Source organism: Solanum verrucosum, unplaced genomic scaffold (assembly GCF_900185275.1).
Source record: "Solanum verrucosum unplaced genomic scaffold, falcon-dt-bn FXZP01000007.1, whole genome shotgun sequence".
In the NCBI taxonomy this organism is placed as follows: Eukaryota; Viridiplantae; Streptophyta; class Magnoliopsida; order Solanales; family Solanaceae; genus Solanum; species Solanum verrucosum.
In genome coordinates, this window is record NW_026020177.1 from 3,555,701 (window position 1) to 3,573,551 (window position 17,851).

Consider the following 17,851-nt stretch of genomic DNA (forward strand, 5'->3'; position numbering starts at 1 on the left):
ATATATTTATGCTTCATAGCTATAATTTGCATATTTACGTGTTGTAGATACAGTTTAAACTGCCTAGTTTGTTTCATAGCTATAGTTTGCATATTTATAGATTGTAGCTACCGTTTAAACTGCCCCGTTTGTATAATTCGCGGGTTAGTTTGTATAATTTACGGGTATGTTTGTATAATTGAACTATTTTTGTATAAACTCAAAATAACGAATTTATACAAGCACAAACATCTCAAATTTAAATAGTTATACAAATTACATTATACAAAAGCTATACAAATTATGTTATACAAAATTACATTATACAAAAGTTATTTAAATTATATTATACAAACTCAAAATTCCAACCCACATAATTATCGATGAATATTGATCACAAGTGATAAGTAACTAAAACTATAGTAGAACTGTGATGATTTATTAAGGATTAATTACTTGGATGGATTCCCTTTAAAAAATAATTACTTATTTTAAATATACTCTCTAATTATTACTCCCTCCGTCCCTTTTTAGTTGTCTACTTTAGAAATGGCACACAGATTAAGGCAACAATGATTAGCACAGTGAAGTTACAATTTTACCCTTATGACAACTTTTCACTTTAAAATTACAACCATTTCTTTGAATTCAAGTGAAATAAATTGGAGGAAAACAACATACACTTTTACAATTTTCAAGAAGTGTAAATAAGGGTATAATAGGAAAAAATTTGTTGTCCTTTCTTGGTTTGTCAAAATGGACAACTAAATAGGGACAACTAAAAAAGGAAATATGGACAACTAAATAGGGACGGAGGGAGTACCATTTATAGCAATATATAACAATATTATCTACTTTATTTTGTGTCAGCTTTCTCTCTTTCGCTTCTTTCTCTTTTTTCTGTGTCTCTCCTTATTAAGAAAGGATGACAAATAATTTTTGATGAATTGAATGGTGAAACAAACATATCTCAAATGAAAGTTTGCTCATCTTGATTATTACTTTTCTATTTTATTTGAATTTTTATCATGTTTATGTTATTTTTTTTAAAAAAAATCTTGGTGAAAAAATATTGTTCTTTATGTTTTTTTTAACTTAAAGATGGGCAAGCCCAATTTATTGATTATTGTTCTTTTTGTTGAATAAAAAGTTTCGCACTTTTATAAATTGGAGATGTTTCCTTAATATAGTAACACAATAATCATTAGGATTAAAAAATTTTATTTAGAAAAAATATTCTCTCGATATATATAGTATAATTTTCTTTGTTGATTTATTGTCAAGATTTACAATTATTAGCTTCTGCGTAACACCTTGAAGTAATGCTTAATTGTCAATATATAAAAAATTTAATACATTTTGCATTAAATGTTTAATTCTCTTCTAATTCAACTTTAATATGTGTGTAATACATTTTTAATTCATTTTGCAACTTAATGTCTCTTCATTTGTTACAATTATATTACTTGTCTAATTCATTATTGATACAAGTTTTATTCAGTCTACGAATCATTGACTGCTCTTTCATTTGCTACATTTTGCGTTTATGTTTAATTCTGTTCTAATTCAACTTTAATATGTGTGTAATACATTTTTAATTCATTTTCTAGTTTATTGGTGATGTGCAAGAAAAAAACATGACAAATCAGATTATTTCACTACTACTAAAAATGTATTACACACATATTAAAATTGAATTAGAAGAGAAATAAACATGAATGCAAAATGTAGCAAACGAATGAACAGTCGATGATTAGAAGACTGAATAAAACTTGTATCAAGAATTAATTAGACAAGTAATCTAATAGTAACAAATGAAGAAACATAATAAATTGTCAAATGAATTAAAGTTGAATTAAAAATGTATTACAAACATATTAAAGTTGAATTAGAAGCGAATTAAACATGAATGCAAAATATAGCAAACTAAAGAATATTATGTAATCAGTAAACTGAATAAAACTTGTATTAATAATGAAATAAACAAGTAATTCAATCGTAACAAATCAACCAATAAACTACAAAATGAATAAACTTATATTAAAAGTGTATTACACAAATATTAAAGTTGAATTAGAAGAGAGATTTAAACATGAATAAAAAATGTAACTAATGAAAGACCAACCAATGATCTATAGAGTGAATTAAACTTATATCAATAATAAATTAAACAAGTAATCTAATAGTAACAAATAATAAACTACAAAATGAGTTAAATTTGCATTAAAAGTGTATTACACAATACTAAAGTTGAATTAGAAGAGAAAAATTAAGAATAAATAAAAAACGTAACTAATGAACGACACTACAATAACCTATAGACTGAATTAAACTTGTATTATTCATGAATAAAATATGTATTATATGTGTCTTATAAATTATTTTGATTTATCACTAAGAAAATGAGGGACGGTTGCAATATGTATTAAAAGGGAAAAAGGACAAATATACCCCCGAACTTTGAAAAATGGTACGTCTATACCCTCCGTTATACTTTTCGTCCGTCTCAATCCTTGCCGTCTCAATCCTTGCCGTCCAATAATCGGTGCACATTTGCCCCTCCCACTAACGGCACCCTCTTTGTGTACACGTGGCGAAATCCTAAGCCACTACCCGGTTGACCAACTTTTTAAACCCAAATTCTAAGAACCCGCCCCATAACCCAATAAACCCACCCAATTTGTAGGTAAAATATACCTTCTAAAATTTAAAATTTGGGTCTTTTCTTTAGATTTTATACTCAATAATTAGTAAAATTTACACTCAATAATTAGGAAAATTAAACTCAATAATTAGTAAAATTTGCCGAAAAAGACTCCAATTCATTAACATCTTCACTAACAAAAGCAACAAAAACAGACATCAACTTTCGCATCTGGGCACCACAAGCAACAGCAGCAGACATCCAACTTTAGCTTATGAATCCTCTAACCCTTTGACTGCATTTAAGGACGAGGCTGGACAAAATGATACACTGATGTGTGTTTCTAAGAAATCGCCGGCATTTGAGGCAACAATTGCACCGATGAACTCTCTAAAATCTGATGAACTAGGTTAGGGTTTGTGAGATGAACGAAAATGATTTAGGATTTGAGTCTTTTCTTTAGATTTTAGAGAGTATATTTTACCCACAAATCGGGTGATTTATTGGGTTATGGGGTGGGTTCTTCAGATTTGGATTAAAAGAATTGGTCAATCGGGTAGTGGCTTAGGTTTTCGCCACGTGTACACAAAGAGGGTGCCGTTAGTGGGAGGGGCAAATGTGCACCGATTATTGGACGGCAAGGGTTGAGACGGACGAAAAGTATGACGGAGGGTATAGACGTACCATTTATCAAAGTTCGGGGGTATATTTGTCATTTTTCCCTATTAAAAATGTATTGCGCATATCTTATAAATGTATTATTAGTGTGTTACCTAAATTATTCTTGTTGGTATCACTAAGAAAGGAGTGAAGTGTGCAATATGTATTACAAATGTATTGTGCCTATATTAAAATGTATTACAAGTGTGTTACTTATATTATTTTGGTTGATATCACTAAAAAATGAGTGAAATTTGAAATATGTATTGAACATGTATTGTTCATGATTTTAATACAATTATGAAATATATCTAATATAACTATTCATTTAAGAATAGTTATTTAAATGAAAATTTCTAAAAGAAGAAAAATAATTAAATAAAAAGGAGAGGAGGAAGAGAAAGAATGTGTGAAGAGACGAAGAAGAAGAAAAGTAAAAAGAAGAAGCATAAGAGAAAAAAAAGGCAGAGAAAGAAGCGAAGAAAGATAGACAGTACAATTTTTAAAGTAAAAAAAAAAATGTTATATTTAGTTAGAAAATTTATATTGCCATAGATGGTAAATATTTTTTAATATAGGATATTTATGTGATTTACCCATTTATTAACTACTCCCTCTGTCCCAATTTATATGACTTACTTTCCTTTTTAGTCAGTCCCAAAAATAATGACACATTTCTATTTTAAGTAACAATTTGCCTATAAAATGTCTTTTTTACCCTTAATGAAATGATTTACAACCACACAAATTTCTATCATTCATTTTGGACCACAAGTTTTAAAAGTCTTTCCATTTTTCTTAAAGTTTGTGCCAATCAAAGTACATCATATAAAATGGGACGGAGGGAGTAGTATATATTTCCTTTCAAAACCATATCGGGCCTCTTTGAAGGACAGGCTTGACGAGACCCGTCTGGCCCGTATTGCAAATAGATTCACACAACAGCAGTAGAGAAAACGTAAAATAGAATATGTAACAGGGACACTAGTGGAATTTTGATTAAGCTCACTCAGTCTCCGTACGTCAATTCTTCTCCAGTGAAACGGGTCAAACATTTCCGGCCACCGGGGAACAGCGATTCTTCTCGCCGGAGAACTGAACTCTGTTCTGCCGATATCGTGTTCGGCTCAACCGCATTCAAATGCTACATCTTTGAGAAGGAAAGAGAAATAGAAAGTACAGATGATTCGAATAACTAGCTGTTTCTGCATAGCAATAGTTGCACTGAGTCTGTTCGGGACTCTGTCAGAATCAGCATCTCAAGCCTATCGTAGTAATCCTGGTCACCAACAGTGGCACCATGGAGCATTTCAAGACGTGAAAGAAAACGTTCGATCGGAAGTTCGTCAAATGCTTCATTCTCGAGCCGAGGTAGATCTCATATTCGTAAATTACATATTGATTTTCGTATTTATCATCATTTATTGCAAAATTCATGGAAAAAGTTGTGATTTTATCCGCTAGCTGGCTCACTGCTTAAACTAGAATGGGAATTTAGTCAAATTAGTTCGAAGTTCTTATTAAATTCGACTGCAAACCTCCCAATTTCTATCTTTTCATGTGTTTTGGATCTCTTAAATCCATGTTATGGCTGTAATTGCTTTTGTTCTGTTTGGTTATCAGTCAACTCAGAAGTCCTATACATTGAAACTTTAAATTTTTACAAATGTAATTTAGTTATTAGCACTGAGGCTTGGCCCGAAATTGATATATATGTTCATTGACGAGAGAAATAGACAATAGGCTATGGGTGAACCTCTGTGGTTATAATGCAGGCTATTTACATTTTCAAATTCTCTTCATATAAAAGCTCTGTTCAGATGCCTAATTGTGTTAATATTGTACAGGTACCATTTCAAGTTCCTCTGGAAGTCAACATAGTTCTTGTTGGTTTTAGTGGTGATGGAGGCTATAGGTACGCATTAGATTCTCCAAAGTTGGAGGAGTTTCTGAAAGTCAGTTTCCCATCTCATAGGCCCTCGTGTTTGGCGACAGGCCAACCACTTGATATTGAGCATCACATAGTATATAATACATTTCCGGTGAGCCTTCTCCCTTCTATGAATTATGCTTGTACCATTTTGCCACGGTGCTTTTAGAATCATGGTTGTTTTCGTGTTATGTTCGGAGATCTCTTCTAATTTTGAATAGAGCTACACTACATTCATGATTACTGCTTTCTCACTGTTGGTTGCTTTCCTATGATTTTTTTTGAAGAAATGGTAACTATCCTATGAATATTTCTCTGTTATTCATTCACAAATCTTATGCCTCAAAATGATTGATTAGCCAATATCGGCTTGGATTCTTTTGTTCTAAGCAAACAAGATCCTAATATTAAGGATATCAAGAACTTCTTTTGTGGCATATAAATTTGAAACTTTACCACTAGATAGAAGTCAGATGGCCTAATTTCTTGAGGTTTTTGAACTGGGATGATGGCTTATTCCTAGCAATAAGACAAAACTCTAATTTCATTTTGAACAATAAAAAAAGTAACAAAATAACTCTTTTCTTTTTTCATATCCCAATAGTGATTTATAGTAATTTGGGATGCAGCTTAGCAGTAGTTGTAATCTAGATTTATCTCAAAAAACAATAAATTATCTCTAAAAGAAAGTTGTTGTAATCTAGATATAAGGCAGGAAATTATTAACTTAATCGAACTTAAACATTCACTTACTGGGGATCCAATGAGAGGAGTTGTCCTTCATCGGATAAATGGAGAAGGAAACCTCAACTGGAAATGGATGTAGTCCTTGCTGTTAATTATATTTTTGGCGTCCCTTGCCTAAATATATGATGAATAAAAAGTTTAGATTTTTGGATAACTGACTGAGCAAAAAAAAAAAAAGAAGAAAGATGTTCGGAGTACTCTTAAAGATGTTTCGAAGATGAAAATGGAATGGTTGGTGCTAATAGTTTATGGTTACTGTTGTGATTCTGGTGTCACCTGTTGCTGCAGGCTGGACAGCCAGAACTAATAGCCTTGGAGAAAGCACTTAAGGCAGCAATGGTGCCTGCTGGAAATGCAAGAGAGGTGACTGTACCAGATAATCTTAATTCTGAATTTGTCTCAGATTCTCCTATTTTAAGTTTCTACTTCATGAAATAAAAATCAAATGTCAACCTGTTTTGTGATATGTAGACTGATTTTGGAAGAGAAGTTCCCCTTTTTGAAGTTGAGGCAACTGCCGTGGAACCGGAATTTCAGAAACTTTATTCTTACCTATTTGATCTTGAAAGTTGGGGACAGTCTGCTGAAGAGATGGATAGACCCTGGCCTACTGTAATCTTTATTGTTAACTTTGATAAGGTATGTGTGGCAAACTTGACCATCAAATTCTTGATTTGTTTGAATTGTTTGATTTTATTACTGAAGGATACGAAGTGTTCAGGTTGACTTTTTTCCATAATATTTGTTAAAAAAATTTAAATTTTTTATTTCTCATTAACTTTGATTGTTGTTCGTCCTTATCGAGAAGTCAGTTGTTGCACACTAACCCATTACATCAGACTTCAAACCTTAATTCACTAAGTTTCTTTTGCTGAGTGTTGAATAGGGACCTTGATTGACTGTTGTTACCATGGGAACTTCACTGCAGGTAAGATTGGATCCAAGGAACACGGACATTGACCTGGACAGTTTAATGTATGGAAGAATTACACAACTTAATGAGGAAGAGATGAAAAAACAAGAAGGAGATTACATATATCGCTATCGTTATAATGGAGGGGGAGCTTCTCAAGTTTGGCTTGGCTCTGGCAGGTATTGCTGGTTTTATATCGTGTGTTATACTTGATGTTGAAACAGTTATCTTAGTTTATACAGAGAACGGATAAGGGATAACAAAATGTGCCCTTTACACAAGATAATTACTGAGCATCCTCTAGTTGGATAATAGTATTGCACCTTTCGGTCTGCCTTCAGATGCTAATTGATTTGTGGCTCAAGATTGACCCTATGGTGGAATCAAATGTTTATCTTTAGCCCGAGCATCCTATTTTCTTTCAAGTGTTTTTTGTGAATTGCTTAGACTTCTGCAGTTTTGATATCTCTGCTGTGGGTTAAAAGCTACAGATCTTGTGATCATGTGGCATAAAAAGTTGATGATTAATTTCTTTCTTTGTCTGGATGTACCTCTGTACCTTCAGTCCTTCAGTCTTTTTAGCTTCTTTATGTATTCTCAGAAGGTTTAAGCCCCTGTATTAACATACATATGGAAGCAAGATTTTCTGTTTGGGCCAGGAACAAGCAGTGGAGGTAAAAGATGATGGGTTTTCTGCAACTTAGAATTAAAAGTTAAAAATGGTTCTGCGAAATGCTGCAGCCGATCTCACTTTCTTCGTAGACTGTCTAGTGTTTAGTGGTCTGGCGAACTTGGCTTCCTTTTTGGTTTTCCTCAATTTGTTTTTAGATCTCATATTTTGTTAAAATACCTTATAGTTTATGTTGTTGAATCATATTTTCAATTGTAACTCTGATAAATCAGTTGAAAGTTCAATTGTTAACCTGTTGTACAGAAGTTTGAGTTTCCTGGCATTATTATTTCAGGTTTGTTGTGGTTGACCTCTCAGCAGGTCCTTGCACTTATGGAAAGATTGAAACTGAAGAAGGAAGCATTAGTTCCAGATCATTGCCGCGTTTGCGGAATGTTGTGCTTCACAAAGGGTCAGGTGTAGTAACTGAGCATGCTGCTCATGATATTTTTGTTGGGCAGCTTGCCTCTCTAGTTGCAACCACCATTGAACATGTCATAGCTCCGGATGTTAGGTAAAGTCTTTTATTTCCTCACACAAGGTTAGACTGTTCGGGTTACTTTTGATGATGGTTATCATGGTTTTGAAAAAACTTGATAAGTTTTAAGCATGTATTTGATTTTTGAACTCTTATCCCTAGTAGTTTATGCATCATCACATTTAAGAGGAAGAAAACTAGAAGGCACTGGCAATTGCAGATCTATCTTTTTCTTTGCATACTTATGAAGATACCATCCTGAGGATTAGATGTGTTTATTTTTGTCATATAGGATGATTACAGATAAAAAAAGAAAAAAATAGGATGATTACAGATAATGTCCCTGTCCCCTGCTTTCTCTGTGCTCATATTTGTAGCAGTTATAGATAAACTTTGTTCTTTCTTCTAATACAATCTTAGTGTTTTTATCATGTATTCATTAGGTTTGAAACTGTCGATATGACAACAAGGTTGCTTATCCCTATCATTGTCCTTCAAAATCATAATCGCTTCAATATCATGACAAAGGGCTATAACTATAGTCTTGATGTTGGAGCAATTGAAGCGGAGGTAAAAATTTTACCTCATTATCCTGGTCTCTTATGATGCTTTTCTGTGTATCCAGTGACTTGGATGGTTGATATGTTATTCGTTTTGTGACTGAGTTGAAAATGTTGTTGCTTTTGCACTAAACAATGTTGAGGAGACTTTAAATTCTGTTTCTTTTCAAAACTACTTGTAAAGCTTTCAGATGTTGATGAAACAGATACTTTCTTATTATACTTGACATCAATCCTTACTGGTAGAGATGTCATTTTAAGGACTGCTACTAAGTTACTTATCAAAAGGAGGAGGGCTGGAGTGGGTTTTGACTGCTACTTTATTGTTGAGATGTTAATCCTATCCTTGCTGATTAAATTAGGCTATTTTTCGTTTGTGACAAGAAATATAAAAGGTTTCTGATAATTGTTCTTTAGTCATTAAGTCTATTTCCCTTGCCTATTCTCTCTCGCTGTTTTTTTTTTTTTTTTTGTAGTTTCCCTTATCTATTTGCTGAGTCTAACAATGTTGGTACCCAACAGAACAAAAACTTAAAATTTAGATGGAACCAGGGCCATACATGAATTATGAACTTTTAGTTTTTGACCTTCAGGTGAAGAAAATGCTTCACAAAGAACAGGAAGTAGTGATGATTGGAGGTTCACATGCTTTGCATCGCCATGAGAAATTGGCTATAGCTGTTTCAAAAGCCATGCGGGGTCATTCCCTTCAAGAAACAAAGAAGGATGGACGTTTCCATGTACATACAAAGACATATCTTGATGGTGCGATCCTTAGAGAGGTGGTTTCCTGATTTTCCGTTTCCCTTTTCGATGTTACCTCCATTTGAGATAATAAATGCAGTTGGATGTGAAATGCATTAAGATTATATGTGAGAAGAAAAGGTCTTCAGATAGTTTCAGTAGGCAAATGGTGTACTCTCTCCGTTTCAATTTGTTTGTCTTACTTTCCTTTTTAATCCGTTCAAAAAAGAATGTTTCTTTCCTTTTTTGGCAACTCTTTAGTTTCTAGTTTCTACTTTCCACATGGCATGTTTAAGACCACAAGATTAAAGGGCATTTTGGTGCATTCTACATATCTTGAGTTTAAGAAGACAAGATTCAAAAGTCTTTTTTACTTTCTTAAACTCCATGCCAAGTCAAAACCAGACAAACAAGTTGAAGCTGAGGGAGTATCTGTTACTACATCTCTCTTTTTTTACCACTTCTCCAGGGGTTGTCAGTTCTTGTTTGTTATCTGATGTCTCTATTAATCTTTTGTTCATTTATTCATTTGTTTTGGTCTTCTGATGTTTCTGTCAGATTGGTTATTAGTAGTTTCTTATAACATAAAATTCTCTATGCAATTGAAAAATGTAGGAGATGGAACGATCGGCAGATGTGCTAGCTGCCGGTTTACTTGAGGTTTCTGACCCTTCACTCTCAAGTAAATTTTTTCTCCGTCAGGTTGGTTTCTCCATTTCCTTGCCTAGCAAATATTCTGCAGAACACACCTATGTGGCTTGTATCAATATTTATCCGTTGCAACTTGCACATGCATATACCTTTTACTTCTTGCCTTATTGTTCTAAATCTGTTTTCTTTTTTTCTAGCACTGGATGGATGAGAATGACGGTACAAGTGATTCCGTACTAAAGCATAAACCTATCTGGGCTACTTATAACCAGAATCGAAAGAAGGAGAAGAAAAGAGCAGTAAAAAAGAAGAAACAAGGTGATCTGCACCGCACATATGGTACCAGAGTCATTCCAGTGTGAGCGCAATAACCTTTTATTTTACTGAGGCCTTTTCTCGATTGCTTATAACTGCTGTGTTGATGCCACTTCTCTCTCTCCCTCTCTGATGTTTGACATTGTCTTCTGAGTTCTGATACTGAATGAACACATCAGAAATATCGCTATACAAATCGATAATGCGATTTTTCTTATAACTGAGAAATCACCAAGGAACACTGGTGCAAGTCTCAACTCGGTGGATATTGGGCATACCCCTCTACCCTTCTCCATTTAAATACCAAGTTTTTGTCTGTTGCAGGGTTCAAACCAGTGACATGCGCCTATCCACTGCCCTCTTACCACTAGATCATAGCCTTGGGAGCTTTCTTTCTTTACTCAGTAACCAATTACTAGCTCTGCTAAAAGACTTGTCTTTGATCTTCAGGAGCTTGTGTGTATTTTATGTAATGAACCTTTTTGCTCAGTACCAATTACTAGTTCTGCTAAAAGACTTGTCTTTGATCTTCAGGAGCTTGTGTGTATTTTATGTAATGAACCTTTTTACCTATTGCACTCAATAATTAGGTATGCCCATCATATGCTTCTGCATTAATCATTGAATTGGTCTTTGATATTGGACTTCATGGATAGCAACAATAGCATATTACACTATGCCTGTTGTCATCTTTTATTTATATCATGAGTAAGATTGACGAATGAAAACAAACTTGTACTGCATGCTGTTCCATTTAACATAGTTGACCATATAGCAATTTGGTTGCTGAATTATTGGATGACATATACATCAGAAATGCCAAAAAAGCATTGCCTTTAATACATGTCTCTTCTATTTGGCTGTTCTGATTATTTCTTTTTAAGTTTAATTTCTTTTCTTCTATTTGTTTGACAATGAATAGATACATAAATAACCAAGCCTTAGTCCCAACCTAGCCGGGGTCGGTTATATGAATCCTCATTACCCCTTCTGCTCCATCTAGCCTTATCTCCATCCAATATTCAATAAAGCAGGTTCTCTACATTTTACACTGACATAAAAATTGCCCAACAAGATCGAAAAGTTCTAACCCTAAATTCCAGAAGATTTTTTCTCCTATTACCACCATTTTGAACAAGAGTGCCATGCTCTAACAATATCCTCCTTGTTTACAGGTTTGTTCTATCTTTAGCTGATGTGGATGAACATCTTATGATGGAAGAGGAAAGTCTTGTTTGGACAAGTAAAGATGTAGTTATTGTACTCCAACATCAGAATGATAAGATACCTTTGAGGTGGGTGACGTATTTACTCCGTTTTCATTGCCTTATTTATCTTGTTTGTTTTGGTGTCCTTCAGTATGGCCTTCTGCTGTATACTACAATCATGGAACTTTTAATCTATCCGGGGTAGGAGACAGCTTTAAGTTTTGTTTGTTGGCAATATTTTAGCTGCAGCAACTCCTTTCTACTAAAGTAGTGGTAGTTCCTTGGTTCTGTCTTCCTGACCTCAAATAAATTATAAATCTAGTAAACTGAGTTTAGATTTTAATTAGTATTTACAATTGACATTGCGACCACTCGTATCAGAGTATGACAATAGAAAGCTGCAAGACCCTGATAACAAATTTACTCTTTATCTTATTCTTTTTAATGGAGATCGATGACTTCTGATCTCCAACCAGCCTAACTTTTTGCTAATTGGACTGACTACAGAAAACAAGTATAGAGGAAATGTCATTGAGAACCATACTCCAAGTATATAGCAAGATTTTATTTCCATCGCCTCCCTCATATTCTCCTGTATTCGTTCTTTAGGCATCTAAAAGATTTTGCATGCAATTTCTCTAGACTATTTCTCTGTTCATCAGAAGCATTATTATGATTTGATGTTTTAAGTCTAATACAAATATTTATGAGAAACACAAAATATGGTAAAAGAAGACTACCTCAAATTATTTCATTAGTGAACTTACAAACCTTCCATTAAATGTTTTCTGATGTTTATTCTCCTCGCATGCATCTAGTTTGGGGATCTTTACTTGCTTCCTGTTGGTATTTGACAGCTATGTTTCAGAAATAGAGAGAAGGCATGCTATTCCAATGCTAGCCCAACAACATATATTGGCAGGACTGGCTTCTGTTGTGGGTGGGTTGAGTGCTCCATATGAAAAGGCTTCTCACGTGCATGAAAGGCCTGTTGTAAATTGGCTCTGGGCAACTGGTTGCCACCCATTTGGACCATTCTCTAACACTTCACAAGTCAGTCAATTGCTCAAGGATGTCGCCCTGGTATGTTATGCTCTTCACTATCTGCTTTACACTTTCTACATGATGTAGATTTGATTGTAACTCACATAAATTAAAGGCTCATCATTTACTATTACCTGCAGAGGAACACAATATATGCACGTGTTGATTCAGCCCTTCACCGGATCAGGGAGACATCAGAGGTACTTCTAGTTGTCATTCACCTAGCTCTTTTGTTCTAACCTGTATTTATCTGTCCCATCTTTTTTTTTCCCAGGCTGTACAAGTTTTTGCTGCAGAACATCTGAAAACTCCTCTTGGCGAGCCAGTGAAGGGTAAAAAGAACAAAACAAGTACTGACTTATGGCTGGAAAAGTTCTATAAAAAGACTACCAACTTGCCTGAACCATTCCCCCATGAGTTAGTTGATCGTCTAGAAAAATACTTGGATGTAAGTAATTATTTTTCCGGTACTTGGTAAATCTAGTTATATCATTATGTAAATGACATATGCTGACTCTATCATATAACAGAACCTAGAGGAACAACTCGTAGAATTGTCTTCCCTACTGTATGATCATCGCTTGCAAGAAGCACACTCGAATAGTTCAGATATCTTGCAAAGTTCCATTTTCACTCAGCAGTAAGTTACACATGAAACTCTTATCCCTTATAGATATAGGAATTTACTGTAAATTTCTTATGTTGTGAATTGTTGAATTTTTGAATTTTTAGGTATGTGGAGCATATTTTGGCTTCTGAGAGAGAGAAAATGAAATGCTGCAGTATTGAATACAAGCTTCCTGTGCAGTCTTCTCAGAATTTAGTTTATGCTGGTATTCTACTAGCTGGATTTTTCGTGTATTTTGTTGTAATCTTCTTTTCATCTCCTGTACGTTAATCTCAGGAAGAATTTCTATTGTTAGTTCACATAAATTTTGAAGGAAATAGTAAGATAAAATATGATCAAGATTTTGTGCCAATATTTCATCAAGAATTTTTGCCAATGTGTGTGAAGTTATCTTTACAGTTGAATTACTATTCTATATGGTGTTGTTTACAATTGAAACTAAGGCTGCGTTTGGACATGCAATATGAAATCATGATATCAAATTTCAATTTATTTGAAAACATAGTTGATTTCAAAAAAATATTTAATGTAAAATTTGACTCGTAAATTTATATTTTGTAAAGTAATGATCCATCATTTTTTATTACTTTGAATGGATTGTTCCTAGTGTGAAAGAACTATATTTTAAGAAGTTACTAATATAAAAATTATGTGTATTTGAAAGTTTGTAAAAACAAAATTTTACTTACAAAAGAAATATGAAGATATATGATTTATTAATACGGCGCTCTAGGATATTTCAATTTCTTTTTTTTGGATTATGATTTGTTCATTTGAAAAGATTTGTATAAGAATTGAATTTTTCTATGATAGTTTTGTTTTCCATATTTATGAGAAAATGTATTATTTTATATCAATGTGAACCTCTGAAAGCTCTTCTTAATTTGTTTGATTTGTGAAATTGATAACAATTCTGAGGTAAATTTCACATTATTTTGTTTCTTGTTTGGTTAAACTTTTTTTTTTGGTTCCAAAACTATTTATACTCCTTCCATTTCAGGTACTTTATCTGAGCAAATTAAAAATGTTTTTTTTTTCTTCATAATAATCAAATTTAGAATTTTAAAATATCATTAATAAATCTGCTTCCTTGAGGATTATATCAAATTCACGTAAACAAAGTAAATGAAATCGGAAAAATCGAGTGCTAGTATCATTAACAGTTTTATCTCTAAGTTAAATAATCGTGATAGGTTATAATTGAAAATAAAAGTTTATCCCTTTATATAGTGTAAATAAAATTAGATACATACTTTATATTATACTTGCGTATTTTAATTTAGTTATAAAGTCCTTTTATAAGTCTACTATAGCTAACTTTATTTATCTTACATAATACAATATTCAAGAACTCTGTAAAACTTTTTTATTTTTAATGAAAAGTTGAGGTTTATGAAAAAAAAAAAATCATGTAAAGTTGTGATCAGACATAGCTTTCTAGGCTGCATTGTCCATCAAAACATTCAGAGCCCAGTGCGATCATCATCTCAATATTTTTAACAGTACCCACAAAAAATAAGTACTAACAGAAATTTTTAAAAATTTTTGTAAATAAGTATCTTTTAAAGGAAAATAAATAAATAAAAATAGTTAATGAGAGCATAAATAGTAATGGGAAAATGCTTATAATTGGGGTAAAACTTGCAGAGAAAAATTGCTGAAGTAGGGATTTACAAGGTTTAACTCATGCATATATACTAGTAGACGTAGTAGTAGATCGACTAGGAAAATTAGGGTTACCTCATCTATATGGAGTTTCATAGATTGGGCTGTCTGGCCCATATGTACATCAAGCCTGCGGACCTTAACAATGAATTTCGTTACATAAAATATCAAACATTTAGCCTATATTAGGTAGAGCAATTTTCACATATAGGAAACACAAAAATCATATTTATATACTATAGCTATATATAGTTTGTATAATTGCGCTCCATAACAAATATAAATATGTATATTTCGCTATACATATACAAAAGAAAGCAGTTGTATATAATCTAGAGAAAGACAAAAGATTCTAGGCAGAGGAATATTTGTATTGTATAATTATAAGTGTATAGGATGAAGATATATGTATTTGCATGTGTATATACAATTTTCTCTCGCTTTATACAAACAGAAACACAATTTATACATTTCTATTTGTATAAGCGAGAGAGGCGAGGGAGAGATTGACGAGCGAGATCCGGGAGAGTGACGAGTGAGATCAGGGAGAGTGGCGAGCGAGATCTGGGAGAGGGGAACGAAAATATATGTATATATACAATTTTCTCTCGCTCTATACAAACACAAATGCATTTTATACATTTGCATTTGTATAAAAAGCAAGAGAGGCGAGGGAGAGAACGAGAGTGGCGAGCGAGATTCACCAGGAGAGGCGAAATAGCAACAGTTTACTATGAGGTACAATTAAATCAAACTATGTTTATAGCATTTAATTTGAATTAATAGTTTGCTATTATATACAATTTTCCCTATTAGGTATTATAGCTACAAATTAAGAAAATTATAATTAACTATTATAGTTTTTCCAATTTTTGCTATTCGCTGAGTTGTATAGTTCGTCTGATCTATATAAATTCAGAATTTATATAATTTGGTATAAATTCAGAATTTGTATAATTCGATTTCTGATTATATAAATCTAGAATTTTGTATATGTTTACCCTAGCTATTTGTACACGATTTATGAAAAAATCATAATAAATTACTCCGTTCTCATATTGGCAAGCAAAATATACAAATGGAGTTCTGAAAAATTCCTAAACGTATAAAATACAAAATTTGTACATATTTACCCTATTTATATATTCGCAAGTGAAATATACAAACAAAAAGAAATGTACAAAAGTCAGCCTCCATAGCAAATTAAACGATAGTTATGAAGCGCAATTATCGAAATTATAGCTACAAAACCTTATTGTGTATATTATGTTTGCTATTTCTAAAATCTTCTCGATAAATATACCACAATGGCTTTGGAGGTGACTAATCTTGAACTTTTAACCTCATTTGTTTTATAAGAAATTTTAAATTTAACAAGTTTTGATTTTTACCTTGAACGTTTGTTCAAATAAACGGAGATCAAAAGTTCAAAATCATTAATTTTCAATGCTATTGTGTTTAATTTCATATTAAAATTCACGGTACATTAGAAGGGATAAAATTAACAATCCTTTTAACACGAGTTGTTTTGACAAAAATATTATCATCTAAAACACGTAATAACTTCAACAATTGTTACTAAAGTTTGAAGAAGTTACATTGAAACCCCAATATAATGTGTTTGAGTTCAAAACCTAGCAACGATTCTTGAGGTTCACACCTTTGTTAGTACAAACCTAAGCAGTGATGCACGGTGGTGTTCAAATTTTCACATTCTAAATCTTTAAAATAATCTAAAAACAAACATCATGAATGATTTATGAAGTTCAAACGATTGTAAGTTCATACTCCAAGAATAATTCAAGGGGATCAACATCTGATGAGAAGCAAAATTGTGTTTTTACAACATTCTAATTCATGTTTTTTCACATGATCACAATGGTACGCACACGTAACATGCTGCAAATTTTAAGTTAAGTTTCAAATCATTTTTCATATGTGTATAGGTCTAATCATGTGCTTTTTAATTGTGCATAGGTGTTAAAGTCAATTCCTATGTGTGAAAAGTGTTTTGGAGAGAATCCTCTAGCTCAAAGTTGAGATTGAGAATCGATATAAGTTTTTACTTGGATAAACTTCAAACAATCATATCTTTTAAAATATGAATTCTTAAAATATGAATAATTAGGTGTCCATTAAATGAATTAAAGGTGTTCGAGTCTTCTTTCTAACATTGTCAACCACTCATCTATTCGAGTCCAGACTCAAAAGTTATGAACATTTTAATTTTAAATGATATTCTTGAAAACAAATGTGACTCGGTTGTTGCTGAAAGTGCCCACTTGTGGACCACAAATTGATCGCAAATGGAAAAAAAAGTGAGGGCGTTCTGGAATGAGCTACGGACCGATTGCGGGCCGCAAGTTCCCACTTGCTGGTCGCAAATGAGTAGCAAATGGGTAGCAAATGGGCTGACGAAAATCTTCTTTAAGTCGATTATACTCCAATTTTTTTTACTTATTGGTCATTCTTTCAAGACCTAGAACTGATTTTCTCTCATCCAAGTAAATCCTTCTCAAAGGAGTTTAAGCTTTCCACAAATCAAATTCAATCATCTAATCATGAATTGTTAATAGAAATCTTAATCGTTTGTCATAGGATGTAAAAGATAAAGAATCTTAAGAATTTATTTTTTTATCGTTCTTAGGATTTTTCATCTGATTCGTGGAACGTTTAAGGTATGTAAGACTATCATAGTAAGAAATTCAGTTTTTTATCACTCTCTACATCTACAGTTACAGTCAGTAAGATCAAAACTAAGATTATTATCCCAAAGTCAATGATTTCAAATTCTCTCTAATTCGAACTTCATATTGTTGAATTCTATTATTGAAATTATGGTACTTCATATTTATTGATGATTCTTAATCATTAGCCTAACTCATGTATTCATAATCTTATGTGTATTTATATGCCCATCTACTATATTTTTCTCACATGTGCCTTTAGTTTAAGAACATTTCTTACTATATTGTATGTGTTGTGATGATTAGTATAATATCATGCACTTAGATA

At 32.6% G+C, this 17,851-nt stretch overlaps 1 protein-coding gene and 1 non-coding gene across 3 annotated transcripts; one reads left to right on the forward strand and one right to left on the reverse strand.

The window, feature by feature from the left end:
• The first annotated feature begins 4,263 nt into the window (after nucleotides 1–4,263).
• LOC125829052 (uncharacterized) lies at nucleotides 4,264–13,534 on the forward strand. 2 transcript variants are annotated; one of them, XM_049508327.1, is made up of 16 exons: nucleotides 4,266–4,654; nucleotides 5,131–5,325; nucleotides 6,249–6,323; nucleotides 6,432–6,599; nucleotides 6,889–7,052; nucleotides 7,839–8,057; nucleotides 8,465–8,591; nucleotides 9,175–9,363; nucleotides 9,941–10,027; nucleotides 10,174–10,334; nucleotides 11,467–11,586; nucleotides 12,357–12,582; nucleotides 12,684–12,743; nucleotides 12,818–12,991; nucleotides 13,074–13,183; nucleotides 13,276–13,534. In XM_049508327.1, the coding sequence occupies exons 1-16, from the start codon at nucleotides 4,466–4,468 to the stop codon at nucleotides 13,439–13,441; spliced, it is 2,430 nt and encodes an 809-aa protein (XP_049364284.1). In that variant the 5' UTR covers nucleotides 4,266–4,465; the 3' UTR covers nucleotides 13,442–13,534. The 2 variants fall into 2 exon arrangements, 1 of the variants encoding a protein (XP_049364284.1); XR_007443069.1 differs by lacking the exon at nucleotides 12,357–12,582 and having other exon boundaries at nucleotides 4,264–4,654.
• Nucleotides 13,535–14,591: 1,057 nt separating this feature from the next.
• Nucleotides 14,592–14,661, reverse strand: LOC125829145 (small nucleolar RNA snoR118). Its single transcript, XR_007443080.1, has one exon. It is a non-coding gene; the product is annotated as a small nucleolar RNA snoR118 (small nucleolar RNA).
• Nucleotides 14,662–17,851: the final 3,190 nt, after the last annotated feature.